This window comes from Quercus lobata, chromosome 4 (assembly GCF_001633185.2).
Source record: "Quercus lobata isolate SW786 chromosome 4, ValleyOak3.0 Primary Assembly, whole genome shotgun sequence".
Lineage (NCBI taxonomy): Eukaryota > Viridiplantae > Streptophyta > Magnoliopsida > Fagales > Fagaceae > Quercus > Quercus lobata.
The window spans coordinates 94,299,003-94,316,945 of record NC_044907.1 but is presented as its reverse complement, the minus strand read 5'-3'; the positions used below and the strand labels follow the sequence as shown (position 1 = coordinate 94,316,945).

Here is a 17,943-nt window from a genome sequence, read left to right as displayed (position 1 = left end):
ATATTCATTATTTCAAACATATATTCGATGAAAAATGTTTAAATTTTAACATATAAAAGTAGCTGGAAAAAAAAAAAAAAAAAAAAAAAAAAAAAAAAAAAAAAAAAAAAAAAAAAGAAAGAAAGAAGGAAACAATGGATGCATGACAATCAAAACCCATACAGTATTGTTCCAAGGTTAAGTAATGAGTCATACATAGACATAGATGCTACAATATTTTTCCAAGGTTAAGTAATGTGCGATGTATGTCATACATAGATGCTAGACGTGGCATACAGTTTTAGACTCTCGCCTCTCCTTAGCCTAAGCCTTTATTCACTCACATTTCTCTCACTCCAATTCAACCTTTTCATAAACATAGTTCGAAATGGCCGATTCAACACCACTTCTCTCCCAACCCAACTCGGCCGAGTCACAAAGCACCACCCCACCTCTAGAGAAATACCATCCATCCCTGGATTCCACCATTGAACGGTGTATAGGAGTATTTGGGTGGGCCCAATTCTTCCAAACTCTGCTTGTAAACTTGGCATGGCTATTTGATGCACAACAAACATTCATCAGTGTCTTCACTGATGCATACCCAAAATGGCACTGTACTACTCATCAACATGGTTGCAACTCGGTCTCCAACATTTGCTATCTTCCAAAAAATTCATGGGCATGGGATTGGCCTTCCTATACATCAATCATATCAGAATGGAAATTAGAATGTTCTTCTTCTATTATCACTGGCTTGCCTGCATCATCTTTCTTCATGGGTTGCCTAGTGGGTGGATTCGTTCTTGCCACACTTGCTGATTCCTCACTTGGTCGCAAAAACATGATCTTTCTTTCATGCCTAACCATGTCCCTATCTTCTTTGCTTACTGTCTTCTCCACCAACATATGGGTTTACTCAACTTTAAGATTGATTTGTGGGTTTAGCCGTGCAACAATTGGAACTTCTGCACTTGTGTTAACGGCTGAGCTTGTGGGTAAGAGGTGGCGAGGCCAAGTGGGTGTGATGGGATTCTTTTGTTTCTCAATTGGCTTCTTATCACTACCAGCTATAGCTTATTTGAATAGAGGTTCATCTTGGAGATATCTTTATTTATGGACTTCTATCCCAGGAATATTTTATTCTATGCTGGTTCACTTCTTTGTTCGTGAGTCTCCCAGATGGCTCTTTGTGCGTGGACGAAAAGAGGAAGCAGTTGCCACGTTGAAAAGCATTGCAACACCTAGCCATAGTAGTTGTTTAACTTGGAGCTTCTCTGAGGTTTCGTTTCAGGAAGAAAGATGGAATAATGGGAATGTTTTCTCGACTATAAAGATGTTGGTGCATGTTAGAAATACTGAATGATTGTATTGTATTTCATGAATTAAAGAATATACATCACTGCCTTTATATAGGAGGCATATGTGTGCAGTACAAGTAGAGTGTAGTACAAGTACCAGTGTGCTATACAAGTAACCTAATTGGGCCTAAAGCCCATAACATAATATACATTAACAGCCCCCCTCAAACTCAAGGTGGATGTGAGACCAACTTGAGGTTGTCAACCAAATCACGAGTGCGTCCCTTAGGAAGTGACTTGGTGAAGATATCTGCAAGTTGATCTTTGGAGGAGACGGAGAAAAGCTTAAGAGCACCATGGACAAGATGATAACGGATAAAATGACAATCAATCTCGATGTGTTTAGTCCGTTCATGAAAGACATCATTATGAGCAATATGAATGGCACTCTGGTTGTCACAATAAAGGGGAGTAGCAGAGGAGGTGGACACACCCAAATCCTTAAGGAGCCATCGTAGCCAAAGGAGCTCAGATGTGGTATCAGCAAGAGCACGATATTCTGCTTCAGTACTGGAGCGGGCCACAAAAGTTTGTTTCTTGCTTCGCCAAGAAATCAAAGAAGAACCAAGGAGAAAACAATAACCTGTAGTAGACCTGCGATCAGTAGGATCTCCTGCCCAATCAGCATCAGAGAATGCACGAAGTACAAGAGGAGACTGAGCTGAGTAGAAAAGGCCATGAAAGAGGGTGCCCTTCAAGTATCGAAGAATGCGCAAAACAGCAGCATAGTGAGTTGATCGTGGAGCAGACAGATACTGGCTCACCTGATGAACAGCATAGGAGATGTCTGGACGAGTAACTGTGAGATAAACTAGGCTGCCAACCAATCGTCTGTAAAGAGAGGGATTAGACAATGGTTTCCCCCCTGAGGGAGTCAGATGCGCATTAAGCTCAACTGGAGTGTCAACAGTCTTGCTATCAGTGAGTCCAGCTCGAGACAAGAGTTCAGAAGCATACTTAGCTTGAGTAAGATAAAGTCCATCAGTAGAATGAGTGATTTCAAGACCCAAGAAGTAGCTGAGATGTCCAAGATCTTTCATCTCAAATTGCTGACTGAGAAAATCCTTGAGTTCTTGAATGCCACTGAGGTCATCACCAGTTATGATCATATCATCCACATATAGGAGAAGTAAAATAGTGCCTTTGTCAGTGCGACGAAGAAATAAGGCAGAATCATAATGACTGGCCATGTAACCCAAATGAGAGATGGTAGAGCTGAATTTAGCAAACCAAGCTCGTGGAGCTTGTTTAAGGCCATAAAGTGCACGTCGAAGGTAACAAACCTTGTTTGAGTCAACAGAGAGACCAGGAGGAGGTTGCATATAAACTTCTTCATGTAAATCCCCATTAAGGAATGCATTTTTGACATCCATCTGAAAAAGATCCCATTTACGGGCAGCAGCAACAGCTAAGAGGGCACGGACAGATGAGATACGAGCAACCGGAGCAAAGGTCTCTTCATAATCAATCCCATACTCCTGTGTAAAACCTTTTGCAACAAGACGAGCTTTGTAGCGCTCAATGGACCCATCAGAGCGAGTCTTAATCTTGTAGATCCACTTACAACCAACCACAGATTTCCCGGGAGGGAGTGTCACCAAATCCCAAGTATGATTTTTAGATAATGCATCAAGTTCCTCTTTCATTGCAATCTGCCATAAAGGGTCAGTGGAAGCCTCACGATAGGTGTGAGGCTCATGTAGTGTAGCAAGAGCAGTGTAACAATGATAGTCAAGTAAATGTGCAGGAATAGATCTTACTCGAGTTGAGTGACGAGGTGGAATGTCTTGTGCAAGATCTTCAGGCGGAGCAGGAGCAGGGGACCCAAGCTCAGGGTTGGGGTTGGGTAGCTCGTCTTCAACCTGTTCATCTTCCACCTGTTCATTAAAGGGTGAACTAGGAAAGGGATCAGTGATATCTGGTGGTTGGACAGAGAAGTCTACAAGAGAATCAGGAGCAACTACAGGAGGATCAGGAGCAGCTATAGAAGGAATATGTGCCTCATCTGGAAAAATATCTAAAACAGAGGAGGAAGATAAGGAGGCACGAAAGTGAGAGAGCTCAACAAAGAGGCGATGTTCCCAAAAGACAACATTGCGGGAAACACGAAGACGATGAGAGACAGGGTCATAACACCGATACCCCTTTTGAGTTTCGCCATAGCCAAGAAAACAACAAAGCCTTGACCGAGGCTCAAGTTTGTTATGCTCATGTGGCTGAAGAAGAACGAAACAAACAGAACCAAAGGAGCGAAGGTGGTGATAGTCTGGAGATGACCCAAAAAGGCGCTCATATGGAGTTTGATTTTGGATAACCGGACTCGGAATGCGATTAATAGCATGAACAGCATGAAGAGCAGCTTCGCCCCAAAAAGGAGCAGGAACTTTGGCAGAGAGAAGGAGAGCACGAACAGTGTCAAGAATATGACGAAGTTTCCGTTCGGCTCTACCATTTTGCTGAGAGGTACCTGGACAAGTTAGTTGATGAACAGTGCCATAGGAATGCAAAACAGCTTGGAAAGCATATTGAGTATATTCAAGAGCATTATCAGATCGAAAAATTTTGATGCGTTTGGAAAACTGAGTTTCAACCATTTTTGCAAAATTAGAATATACTTGCAATAATTCAGAACGATGTTTCATATTAAAAATCCAGCTATAGCGAGAGTAATCATCAACAAAGACAACAAAATATCGAGACCCACCAATACTAGAGACAGAGGAAGGCCCCCAAACATCAGAATGAATAAGGTCAAAGATATCAGTTGTTATTGATTCACTAGTATTGAAAGGCAAGGCTGGTTGTTTTCCTAACTGACATGAGACACAATCAAAATTTTCGGTAGACACTGAACCTAACAAACCTCTAGAAGCCAATTGTTGTACCCGAGAGGAAGATGCGTGATCAAGTCGAGCATGCCAAAGTGCAAGGGAAGGAACAGAAGAAACTACGGTAGCTGCAGCAACAGAAACAGGAGCAACAAGTGGAAGACGAAGGTTGTCCACGGGAAACATACGCCCAACTCTGGGACCGGTCCCAAGCTCCTGTCCCGTCCTTGGATCCTGCACAATACACCCAGAATAATCAAAGATAATGCGATAACCCAACTCAGCTAATTGTCCCACAGAAAACAAATTGTAAGAAAGGTCAGGAACATTAAAGACTCCAGGAACCGAGAGGTTAGAGGTCGAAACAGAGCCTATATTATGACCAGACATTGTGGAACCATTTGCTGTGCGAATATTAAGAGGGTGTGGTGCAGGTTTAAGTTCAGAGAATAAGGACGAGTGAGGTGTCATGTGATTGCAACAAGCAGAATCCATAAGCCAAGAGGTAGGAGACATACCAGATAAAGCTGAGAGAGAAGAGGAATAAGATGCATTACCAACCATACGAATGACATTGGCGATGATATTTATAAGGTCATCTCTGGAAATGGTGAAAGTGGATCCAGAAGACTGAGACTTTGCAGAGACGGGAGCCATAGGTTGGACACTCTTAGTGTTAGCAACAGTAGCAGCAGAAATGGAAACAACTGATTTGTTGCGTTGAAAGCACGTCTCAATATTATGGCCAAAACGTTTGCAAAAATTACAAAAACGTTTGTTGGATTGTCGGCGACGATTGTTGCAAAAGGAAGAAGACTTGTCCTTATTCTTCATTTTGAAGCAAAATATGCAAAAATAGACTGCAAAAACGAAATCTACGCGAAAAACTGGGTAAGGAGCACCTGGACTGCAAAAAGTCAACTCTGCAGAAAAGTCAACGGTCAACGGTCAGAGTCAACGGTCAACGGTCAAAGGTCAACTCCAGTGATGACGTCAACAAGATGACGTTATCGGATGACGTCAGCTAGGGCTGACGTAGATGATGACGTGGCAGAGATGACGTCAGCGATGACGTCAGCAGATGACCCAGCGGCGCGTGAGGCGCGTGGTCCAATCTTCGCCGAAACTTCTGTCGGCGCGTGAGGGCGCGTGGAACGCCTGATGATGCTGATTCTTCGCCGGTGATGTAGATCGGAGCAAGACGAATCCGATGACTGCGGCGGTGAGATGATCGGAGCAACACAGACGGCGCGTGGAAAAGCGGCCGAATCTTTGACCGGCGCGTGGCGGTGCGTGAGAGGTCAGATGATGATGATTCCGGCGGCTGTGTGTAGATCGGTTGAAAATCTAGACGTTGATATTTCTTATGTCTTAATCGGAGGTCTGATGTGGAAGACTTGACGGAGGCAGTGATCTTGGTGGCGGTGATCGAGCTTCTGACGGTGAAGATTCAACCTTGGCACCTCTGAGGGCACAAAAAAAAAAGGTTTACTGACCGAAGAAGTCGAGGCAGCGGAAAACACCAACAAAGACAGGACTGCAAGACACAAGAAGGTTAGAGCAATGGCTCTGATACCATGTTAGAAATACTGAATGATTGTATTGTATTTCATGAATTAAAGAATATACATCACTGCCTTTATATAGGAGGCATATGTGTGCAGTACAAGTAGAGTGTAGTACAAGTACCAGTGTGCTATACAAGTAACCTAATTGGGCCTAAAGCCCATAACATAATATACATTAACAGTGCAGATAAGATGGGCTCTCCGAAGATTGTTACCGGTTTTGGCGATTGGTTTTGGGATTGGAATGGTGTACTATGGCATGCCATTAGGCCTAGGAAACTTGTCATTCAATCTCTACTTGAGTGTCACATTAAATGCCTTATCTGAGATACCATCTTCATTGATCACTATCTTGCTTATTGGTAAGTTGAACAGAAAATTTTCTGTGCTTGCTTTCACTACACTTAGTGGGATTTTCAGTATTATTTGTGCTTTAAAAGGTGAGGTGTGGACAAGAATGAGGATTGGACTTGAGCTATTATCCTTCTTCAGTTGTTGCACTGCGTTAAGTATATTATTCATATTCACAATAGAGTTGTTCCCTACTTGTGTGAGGAACTCAGCAACTTCATTGGTGAGACAAGCAGTTGTGTTTGGTGGTGTGTTTGGTCCGATGCTAGTAGCTGAAGAGAGAAGAGATGGAGGTTTATCCTATGGGGTGTTCGGGTGGGTGATAGGCTGTTGTGGGCTGTTGGCAGTATTTTTACCGGAGACAAGAGGTAGAGCACTTTGTGATACAATGGATGAGGAGGAACGAAAAGTGAAGGCAAGTCGTAATGGTGAAGGTGATCTATTGGCTTAATTAGCTGTTGGTTATCTCAAATTATGTAAAAATTGTGTGCATTGATTGGTCAAAAATCTTTAAGATAAACATTTATCTTTCATCAGAATTTTTTTTTTTTTTTTTTTTTTTTTTTTTTTTTGTTGTTGAAGAATTTCATAATATTGATTTGGTTGCATCTTTTTTTTTTTTTTTTTTTAATTTCTTTTCTGAGTGTATGTGAATTTGGCCTGGATTTTAACCATATAAAAAGTAAATACAAATTCTCTCTTTTTAAAATTTTATTTATTTATTTATGTTTCACTGTGTGAATAACGTGTAAATTTATAAGCATCATATGCAAAAACCTTTCAAAAACATCATTTGTTCATCTCAAATTGAAATGTCTACTAAAATGATATATTGTCAATATCATATTTTGTAGACAGCCTGAAGACATAAATATATGAAATAGCATACAAGTAAAAATTTTCAAACAAAGCACCCACATACTTTTTAGAATTGATGAAGAATCTTACAACGAGATCGTCTCTATTTTACTTGAAATAAAGAGAATTCATTTCATTATTAAAAATTTATTTTATTTTTAAAATGTAACAGTATATATACAAAATATTAAGTCACTTAGAAATTATAAATGGTGTGACACTACGTTATAGCATTAAATCAACTTATTTATAACCTTTTTCATAATGGTGTGACACTACATTATAGCATTAAATCAACTTATTTATAACCTCTTTCATGACAGGTTACCAACGCTAAAATTTCAGACATGAGTATATGGCTATGGTAAACTGGGGAAAAAACATTTGGCAATCCATTAAAGCAATGTGAGGGGTGTGAACTTTATATTAGTTTTTACATAGGTTATTTTTTTTCATCCTTAAAATTTGTAAAGATTTTTAAAAAATAGTTTTTAGACAAAAATAGGGATGATTTATTTACTTTTTATTTTTTTAAGTTTAAGGACAGAAAGTGAAACATTGCCAACAATTTAGGAACAAAAAGAACTTTCCAATAGTTTAAAGATGAAAAATGAACTTTTTAAATTAAGTTTTAGGAAGAAAAAAAAAAAACGTAAAATTTAAGGATCAAAACAATATTTTAGGCTTATTATTTACTTTTGGGTGTAAAAATACCTTACCCCACTTAATCTACACTGCCCACCTAATTTTTCTTGTTTTGAAGAGTTGATAGGGACGGGTTTTGCTTCCCCCCGCCCCCCTCCTATCCCTAATGTGTATATAAATATTTAATTTTTTCATATATATATATATAATTAAAAGCTCGAATTTGAGTGAAAACACAAGAGCTGTTTGGGCCCTCCCAAATTAAAATTACGGCTTGGTTGATTTTACTCTAACTTTAACTAAGTGCAGAATAGAGTAAATGTGAGCGGATAAACAAAATAATTACTCTAAGCCATATTCATCAAATCACAGTAGTAAAATGAATACTAAAAAAGTAGGGAAAAAGAATACAAATACAAGATAACACGCCGATGTGTTATGAAAGAGGAAACCGAAGAACTCAGTGAAAAATCTCTCTGCCACCCTCCAAGCAGTAAATCGATCCACTAGAGAATAAGTTAGAGTACACGAATAATTCTACCCTATGTACTCGAACCCTCTAAGCTCCTGCTACTAATTGACTTAACGAAGCCTTGTTTTCTCTAAATCTTCGGATCATACAATTCAGCCCGATTGCATTCACCAAACAAATGGCTTCTTCCAATGCTTCCCAGTAGCACCAAAACCTCACTTTACACTCAAGATGGGTGTGGTAAGTGTTTGGGCTATCAACCTCTTAAGGATTTGGAAATGGAGAAGTAGGAGTTGAGGAAAACCACATTGGATTGTGTAGAGAATTATGGGTATAACAATCTCTCACTCTCAAGGGCAATGGCTAGAGTTTTCTCTTTGAAAAGCACTCCTCTCAATATGTGGGTAATGTGGGTATATATAGTGTGGGTAGAGACCTGGTGTATTAGATATGACAAATTGGCAAAATAGAATTTTGAAAATTTGACCTTCTCAAAGGACTTTCCATCTCTCTTGAACTTTAGGAACTTACGGAAGTTCTAGGCAAGGTACACCACATCCTTTTCAACCTCATCCTCATCCGAGGAGCCTTGAGCTTCCAACCTTTCATTGACCATCTTGAGAGCAAGAGAATTGCTCTTCCTTTGAGATGGTAGAGATAGCTCATAGGTTTGAAGAGAACTGATGAGTTCTTGAATTTTAATCTCATCAAGGTATTTGCTCTCTTTAATGGTAGTGATCTTTGCACGGAAACTCTCTGGCAAAGAACATAGAATCTTCCTCACAATATTGGAGTCCTTCGTCTTTTCTCCCAAGTTGAATTTCTCAATCACCACTTCATCTAGCTTCCCATAAAATGAGTTGAATGACTTATCTTCACTCATCTTCAACTCCTCGAAGTGTGTGGTAAGCATTTGCAACTTGGTGTCCTTCACCTTTTTGGTGCCTTCATAGGTCGTCTCCAAGATTTGCCACACCTCCTTGGCAATTGTGACATGAGAGATCCTGTGAAATTCATTAGGGGAAACACCACAGAAAATGGAATTTAAAGCCTTGCTATTAGCATTAGCTACCTCAAGAGCTGCCTTATCCCATATGGATTTGGTGGCCTTCAGCCTAATCCATCCTATCTCAACAGCGTCCCAAACACTATCATCAATATAAAATAGGAATGCCCTCATATGGACTTTCCAAAAAGTATAATTACTCCCATCAAAGTATGTAGGAGCATTAAGCGATTGAGATCAATCCATCTCAAATAAGGTCTAGGATAACATTTAGGTAACGAAACCTCAGCAAGTGTACCCGCTCTGATACCAATTGAAAACTCGAATTTGTATGAAAACACAAGAGCTGTTTAGACCCCCCCCCCCCAAAATTAAAATTACAGCTCGGTTGATTTTACTCTAACTTTAACTAAGTGCAAAATAAAGTGAATGCGAGCAGATAAACAAAATAACTACTCTAAGCCATATTCATCAAATCACAACAATAAAATGAAAACTAAAAGAGTAAGGAAGAAGAATGTAAACACAAGATAACATGCCGATGTGTTATCGAAGAGGAAACCGAAGAACTCGGTGAAAAACCTTTCTGCCGCCCTCCAAACGGTAAATCAATCAACTAAAGAATAAGTTGGAGTACACAAATAAGAAAAGACTCTTCAAGCCTAGTCTACCCCATGTACTCGAGCCCTCATTAAGCAATTGAGATCGATCCATCTCAAATAGGGTCTAGGATCACACTTAGGTAACGAAACCTCAGCAAGTGTACCCACTCTGATACCAATTGAAAACTCGAATTTGTATGAAAACACAAGAGCTGTTTAGACCCCCCCCCCCCCAAAATTAAAATTACGGCTCGGTTGATTTTACTCTAACTTTAACTAAGTGCGGAATAAAGTGAATGCGAGCAGATAAACAAAATAACTACTCTAAACCATATTCATCAAATCACAACAGTAAAATGAAAACTAAAAGAGTAAGAAAGAAGAATGTAAACACAAGATAACACGCCGATGTGTTATCGAAGAGGAAACCGAAGAACTCGGCGAAAAACATTTCTGCTGCCCTCCAAGCGGTAAATCAATCAACTAAAGAATAAGTTGGAGTATACAAATAAGAAAAGACCCTTCAAGCCTAGTCTACCCCATGTACTCGAGCCCTCCAAGCTCCTGCTACCAATTAACTTAACGAAGAGTTGTCTTCTCTAGCTCTCCGGATTACGCAATTCAGCCCGATTGCATCCACCAAAGAAATGGCTTCTTCCAATACTTCCCAGCAGCACCAAAACCTTACTTTACACATAGGATGGGTGTGGTAAATGTTTGGGCTATCAACCTCTCAAGGATTTGGAAATGGATAGGTAGGAATTGAGGAAAACCACAATGGATTGTGTAGAGAATTGTGGGTATGACAATCTCTCACTTTCAAGGGTAATGGCTAGGGTTTTCTCTTTGAAAATCACTTCTCTCAATATGTGGATAATGTGAGTATATATAGTGTGGGTAAAGACCTGGTGTATCAGATATGACAAATTAGCAAAACAAAATGTTTCGCGTGTATCTCGCGGGAAGGCCTTACTCACGAGACACTCGCAAAAATCAACTGTCACCATCTGTCATGACTCTTCACATTCCAGTCATATGTTGAGCACATGCTTCACTTCGCGGGAAGACTTCTCGTGAGCTACCCATGAAAACTTCTTCGGTCTTCAATTTGTCTTGAGTCTCCACACACTCTCTCACACACAACCCTTACAATGAAATCCCATATAAAATACAAGGTACAAAAGATTGAACAAAATTACAATCAAATTTGGTACGGAATTAAAGTCAACACAAATTAGTTGTAAATCACAACTTTACGATAATTTATTTTTATATCCTGAATATAATTTATTTATATTTACATATATTTTATTACCATATCCATAACACTTCTCTCTTTGTCTCTCTTAGTACTCTCAGGGTCACCATTTTTCTTTATGCTTCATCTTTGTTTTATCAGCGTTAAAACTAGCTCTTTAAGATTAGTAAAACATCTCAAATATGTTTCAAACCTTATTTCTCCTTCTACCGCACCTGAATAGAGGAGGATGCACCAATGGTTAATTTGATTCTGCCTCGCCCCGTTCCATCCCTACTTAGTACTGTATATTGTTCATGGTTGTCTAATTTGATGTTGTTGAATTTTATGCCCAAAGATCTCACCTTTCATCAAATTAATTGTTCCATAAGTTTCAGTTATTACAACTTGGGTGTTTTCTCATCAGAGAATTTCCTAACTTGCAGCATATAAATTCAAGTTAATTGTGCTTTAAGTCATAGCCTAGTAATTTTCGCATCTTTTGAGATATTTGAATATCTAATTTTCTCTCTCCATTCCCCACTATAATTATTATAATAATAATAATAATAAAAAAAAAAAAAAAAAAAAAGGAGAATGGTGATTGGAGTCGTGTTGATGTTATCCTAGCAAAATAATTGATCGAAAATTGTGATTCATAGTGACTTCACTTGTTTTTTCTTTCTTTTGTGCTTAATGTGTAAAAAGGATTTGTGTGCAAATGGGGTTCTGGTTTCTGAATATAGAATCCAATAAAGCAATTTGTCTCAAACTCTCAATCACTTCCATGAATGAAGCAAATAATTTATTATACATCAGCTTTGGTTTCCCTTAAACCATGTCACCTTTTTGCTGTCGGCCCTGGTTTGATTCATGCCCATGTAAAAAGGTGAAAAAAAAAAAAATTTAAGGAATTATAACAAAGTTTCTTTTTCAACCCTTATATCAAACGGATTTGACTGTGAATTAATATTACTCATACAATATAATTCTGGTAAGGTTTTTGTTTGATTACATGACATTTATTTATTGTGTTGGAAGGCCATGTAACATGATCCTATTGAGGGATTAAAATCTATGAAAAAGCATGTGTTTGAGAAGTCTTATGTTTGGTGGCTTATAGGTTTAACGATAACATAGAAAATTACTTTTAAAAAATAAGTCAATTTATTTACATTGTTACATATAGTTATTTTCTTCCTCTTCATTAAAATGAGTAATCAAAATCCTAATTAACTAACAAATCATACATTTGTTTCTCAAAAAAAAAAAATCATACATTTAAGTGGACTGGTTATTTATCTCCAAAAAAAAAAAAAAAAAAAAAAAGTGGAGTGCTTATAAGGGATTCGTTAATTACATGACATACCTATTGATTGGAAAAATTGGCGGTATGTTTCTATAGAGGGCAACATAATTACTCTAAGAGTAATACTATATGCACAAATTATTTTACAATATTTTTACAAAATGTTAATATGGTCAACTTTTTATTGGTTTTCATTTAAGCCAACCATTAATACCATTTTTTCATTTACCAATAATCACTCACCACATCAACAGTTTGTAAAATATTTTGTAAAATAATTTGCATTTCTAATATTATGTGTGCATTTGGATTCAACTGAATCCTGCATCCACGTTTTCCAGTTTTACATTTTCCTTTTTTTTTTCTTTTTTTTTTTTTTTGCCCGCATTTGTTGACTCTGAAAGACAACATTTACTGTTATGAACAGTGTATGCACTGTTGATGCACTGTGCATACACTGTTTACGTATTAAAAAATATTAAAAATGGGTCCCACGGTACTATTTACACATTTAAAAATTATTTTGCTACAGTGTTTTCAGTTTTCAGTTTTCAGTTTCAGCAACAATAAGTTCAATCCAAACGGACCCTATTCTTACTCTCGAATGATAAATCAAAAAAGCTCTTAAAGCATTTAATAAAAAAATAATAGTAATTGAAATTAAAATGACACATACCTTTGACATGTAATTCTCAAAGATGGCACTTACTCGTGTTCATAGTCACCATTTATTGTAGTCGCATTTTTTTTTTTTTTTTTGAAATGTTTGTAATTTTTTTTGAATAAATAGTAATACTTATTAAAACACACACAAAAATAATAATACTTATTTGTAAATATTAATTTATAAATATCCCACCCTTTCTCCCAAGCCCAAATCAAGGCCATCGCATTCCTCCATGCACTATAGGCATGAGGAAGTACCATAGATTTATTAATTGAAATTGTGTAAACAACTTAATTAAGCATGGTCTTGAGTAACAAATTTTCTGTTGAGGTTTTCCAACTCAATTAAATAAATGGTTTTGAGATTTTGTTTAGACAAGACAGTTAGCACTTAAACAACATACTATTATTACCATTCTGATGGAGAATGGGTCATCATTGCCCACAATTTATATCATTTATCATAATGTAATATATTATCTCATACTTTGCTTTGCATGTGCTTTGGACATGTTTAAATTATGAAACCAATTAACTGGGCCTCTTTTTCACTTTAGTTGTTATCCTTTCATTATAAAGATCGACTGATCAATAGATTGAAGTTCCAGAGAAATCATGAGTCTTCTCGTCACTGGGAAAAAAAATTAAAGAAAAAAGAATCTAAAGATTTCACTGATTTCATTTCGTACTATTTTTAAATTGAAGACAAATAATGAATTGATGATAGATGTTTATTGCTCTAAATTGACCCGCAGAAATCGATTTACATAGGTTCTGTTGTTTGTTTGATTGATTGATTTATTTATTGTTTTGTTTAGATAATTGACCCCCAGAAATCGATTTACATAGGTTCTGTTATTTGTTTGATTGATTGATTTATTTATTGTTTTGTTTAGATAATTGAACCCCAGAAATCGATTTACATAGGTTCTTTTGTTGTTTGATTGATTGATTTTTTATTTAGTTATTGTTTTGTTTAGATACAATAATATTTGAAATTTATGACATCAAAATCAATTTTTATCATTTGAAACACCAATAATTTTTGCTTTTGTTTTTATTATTTTTTTATATAATTATGAATAATTAATTATATATTGGCGAGATTTGCATAGGGTCCATTATTTGATCCTTGTGTAATATGTGGTCTTTGTTTCTCTCTATTTGTTTGAGTTTTGGGAGTTTTGGAGTTTGTTAATAAATGAGAATATTTTCTTTTTTAATGTCCCAACGACAGATAGTAATCCAAGTGGAAGAAACTATCGGTGGTGTTGGGTGAGATGGAGATTACTCAATGATGCAGTGATTATATGTGAGGACTAAGGAGGATATGAATGGTCAAAATTTGATTGCTAGTGAGCAAATTAAAAATGATGCCAACAGTGAGAAGGAAATTTTGGATGCACATGACAGGTGAGATTGTGGTGATTTTGGCTGGTTTTATTTTTATTTTATTTTTGTTGTTTAGTGTTTTAAACTAAATATAAATTGGTAATTTAGTTGTTAACAGTTGATGTGGTAGCATGTCACCTCAAAATGTAAAGAATATGACTTGTAGTAAAATATGAAGTACTTCTAGCATTATTTGATAGAGTATCACGATTAGCTAAGTCAATATTTTCCATCTACTATTGAACGACATAGGCAATTTTGACATGTCAAAATGTTAGAAACTAAACTAACACATTTTAAAATATTAGGAACTAGTTTGACACATATGGCAGACATTAGGACGAAAATGATAATTCCTTCTAAATTATTTTTAACATCTTAGCAATCTCGCTAGAAGCCCATTCTAGACAGGACAATATTTCATTTTCAAACTAGTAATAATAATGAAATTAACAAGAAGCACAAGTGATTAAATACGATCAATTTTTTTTTGTGTAGCATGCTAATAAAGTGATCCATTTAAGTTAATATTTGGATAACAAAAGTAAAATTAATCTATTTTTCAGAATTTATTTTAAGTGAAGTGTTGGGATCATATTTTACAAATAAATAAATAAAAAGAAAGAGAGAAAAGATGAGTCAACTTTCTAATGAAGACATGGGCTCCGGCATTTAAAAATATCATACTTTGATTTACACATTTGAAAACCGATGGCCTAAAAAAAAGGCCACCGGATCATTGTCAAAATAAGTGAAGACATGGGCTTGGTGGGTTTCATTTTATATATGGAACTGAAACTGATTTGTCAGGAAACATACAAACATAAATTATAACATATTTAAAATATATATATATATATATATATATACACACACTTAGAAAAGAATTAGATCATAATGTTAAATAGATATTATGTCAGTAAAGACCTCAAAAAAGTTGATTTAATAGTAGGTACAAAATGATTTAACAAAAGACATGTTTTTCCAGTTCATTTGCCAATATAGAAAGACAAAGTAATTCACAAAAATAGATATCTTCCATTGTACTAAACTTGAAATTGCATATCCATAAGTTGGTATTCTTCAAACATTCAACTGCCTCTAGATCTGTGCTAGTAATATGGTGGCAAAAAATACCCAATCCCAATTATCTCTCTCATTACAAGCCTATTTAAATCAAGGGTACGGTTAATGTGTGCCTTTAGGGCACACATTAAGCTTTCTATTTGTGGAAATATTTTCTCGAAAATTGAAAAAATTATCATTACTTTTTCAATTCTCGAGAAATTTTTTTTTCAAAAATGGAAATTAAGGACACACATTAGTAAAATCCTTAAATAAATATTGACAGTTGTTTCTCTCTCTCTCTCTCTCTCCTCCCCCCCCCCCCCCACCCCAAAAAAAAAGGAAAATCTTTATCCACCCACCCAATTAATGGGTCAAATGGGTAAAGAATTATTGGGATACCCATCTTTAAGATATTGACAATATCTCATGTCAGTATACATTTCAATTATTTGAGATGAAGACATAAGTAATGGGAGCATATCATTCTAAATGTGAAAAACTTCCACACAGAACTACTTGTATATTTTGCGTGAATGTAATGAGACTAATTATTGTTAGAATTTCCTCAAAAAAAAAAAAAAAATGCTTTTAGCATATTGTCATATGTTGTCATTATGTTGACATTATATTGTCATTTTAAGATCACCAAGTAGTCTCTACCTTCTTCAGTCAAAAAAAAAAAAAAAAAATCACCAAGTAGTCCCATGTTGGCTTAATATGGTAGTCAGGTATCATTGTAAAAAGAGTTATGCTAAAGAGTGCCTTTAGAGCAATAATTAACAATCTATTTTACGAAAGTTTTGACATAATTTTTATGATAAATGAAAAAAGTTATCAAAGCATTAATTACTTTTTTTTTACCATAAAAACCTTTTTTTAAATGGATTGTTAACTATTATACTAAAGACATCCATTAGCATTTCCTTTGTAAAAATAACACGTCACAATAAAGATGTAGCTATCTACAATTATGGACTTAGGACAAAAAACCGAACAAAATTAACTCATGTGCTCCATTTTTCTATGAAATTTAATAAATATTATATATATATATATATATATATATATATATATATATAGTTACTAATTGTCACCTCACACAAAAATAGAAGCACCAACTTTTTCCAAAAGGTTTTGTAAGGACTCGATTTGTAACGACCCAAAACGATACTGGGTTCGCACGTAAATAGGCCCAAACAATATAATTTGTAGAGCGTGGGTGTTTAAGAACTAGATTAACTTTTGTGGAATGAAAAGGTTCACCCTCACGTATATTAAAGGCTCAGAGCTGGTACAACGATCGTTTTGTTTTGGTAATCGATACAATTCTTTTGCTTTTTACGTTCTCCTTTTTCAGTCTATGCTTTCTTTCTTTCTTTTTTGTTCCGATCCCCCCTTTTTGCATGTTCTTCTTTCAGTTTATATACCACCCTCTGTGTTCCATCCTCACCACACACGTGTAGGTTGGGTTCGGGAGATTTCTTTCTGTCCCATCTAGCACCTCCTGGAACTTCCTATGGACAGCTGTAAGGCTGCCTCCTTACTGTTCAGGTATCACTTCCACATTAATATGGTCAGAGAGTTGGTTGAGAGATAATTAATGCGGAGGCAGCTGTAGTTATAGATATTTGTTTGCCTTTTCTTTCTTACCCTTGGTCTGTTATCCCATCTTTAGTGGTGACGTAATTCCGAGGTCCAGTTGAAACAAGACCGCGTCTTGATTGTCCTCGGACGCATACTACCGAGGAGTATGGCGTCCTCGGACGAACGCAGAACTCTACTTTCGTGATATTGACTACCACCCTCCCTCAGTAATTACCCTTATGACCTGACTTGGCCTCCTCGGACGGATGTGCATCCTCGGATAGGCCATAGGCCCAACGATCCTGACCTTAATGGGCCTGTTGATTGGCTGGCCCCCACAATAGCCCCTCAAAATCCTACTTTTCGACCCTTCGGGAGAGAAGGTGGATTTTGACGTCATAAGCCCATACCTATGCGTGTTTTGGGGCATGCTCCTAACGCTTCAGCATCCCGATTTTGGCAGCATTAAATTTTGGTAACGCCCTTGTCTCCCACGTTCGACGGTGAGATTTAAATCAAACGGCAGAGGGCCTCCCTTGTTTTGTGAGCGAGAACTTTTACCGCTCACAATCCTCATATGACTACAAAAGCGTTCTCAAATTAACCCTGTACCTTACCTTCGATGATTACGTGGTTCTAGAGTTCATACATTGAACCTGCCTTTCTCTATTTTCGTTATTTTCCTGGCGACTACAAATAATCGTACTTTGTCCGAGGTCCTCCCTTTGAACCTGTAAGTCTTCTCGAAGTTTTTACCACTTTTATTTCAAACCCAACAGTCCTTCCTACTAAGTCTTTTAGAAAAATGGGGAAACAAAAGAATCCATTTCGATATCTTGTTAAATCCGAGGAAGGTATTAGAAACTTTCGCTCTAAGTATAAAATCCCATCAACGGTAGGGATGAGGTACGTAGCCCAAGGGGAATGGGTTGATGCCAGACAAACTGGGGAAGTAGTTATTCCCATGATTGCCTTTATAGAGGGCGGGATGACTATCCCCATGGGTAGTATCACTAG

General features: G+C 36.8%; 1 protein-coding gene across 1 annotated transcript; it reads left to right on the top strand.

Moving 5' to 3' along the window:
- Window positions 1-351: 351 nt before the first annotated feature.
- LOC115984271 (organic cation/carnitine transporter 3-like) lies at window positions 352-6,573 on the top strand. Its single transcript, XM_031107234.1, has 2 exons — window positions 352-1,327; window positions 5,924-6,573. The coding sequence occupies exons 1-2, from the start codon at window positions 368-370 to the stop codon at window positions 6,536-6,538; spliced, it is 1,575 nt and encodes a 524-aa protein (XP_030963094.1). The 5' UTR covers window positions 352-367; the 3' UTR covers window positions 6,539-6,573.
- The last annotated feature ends 11,370 nt before the right edge of the window (window positions 6,574-17,943 follow it).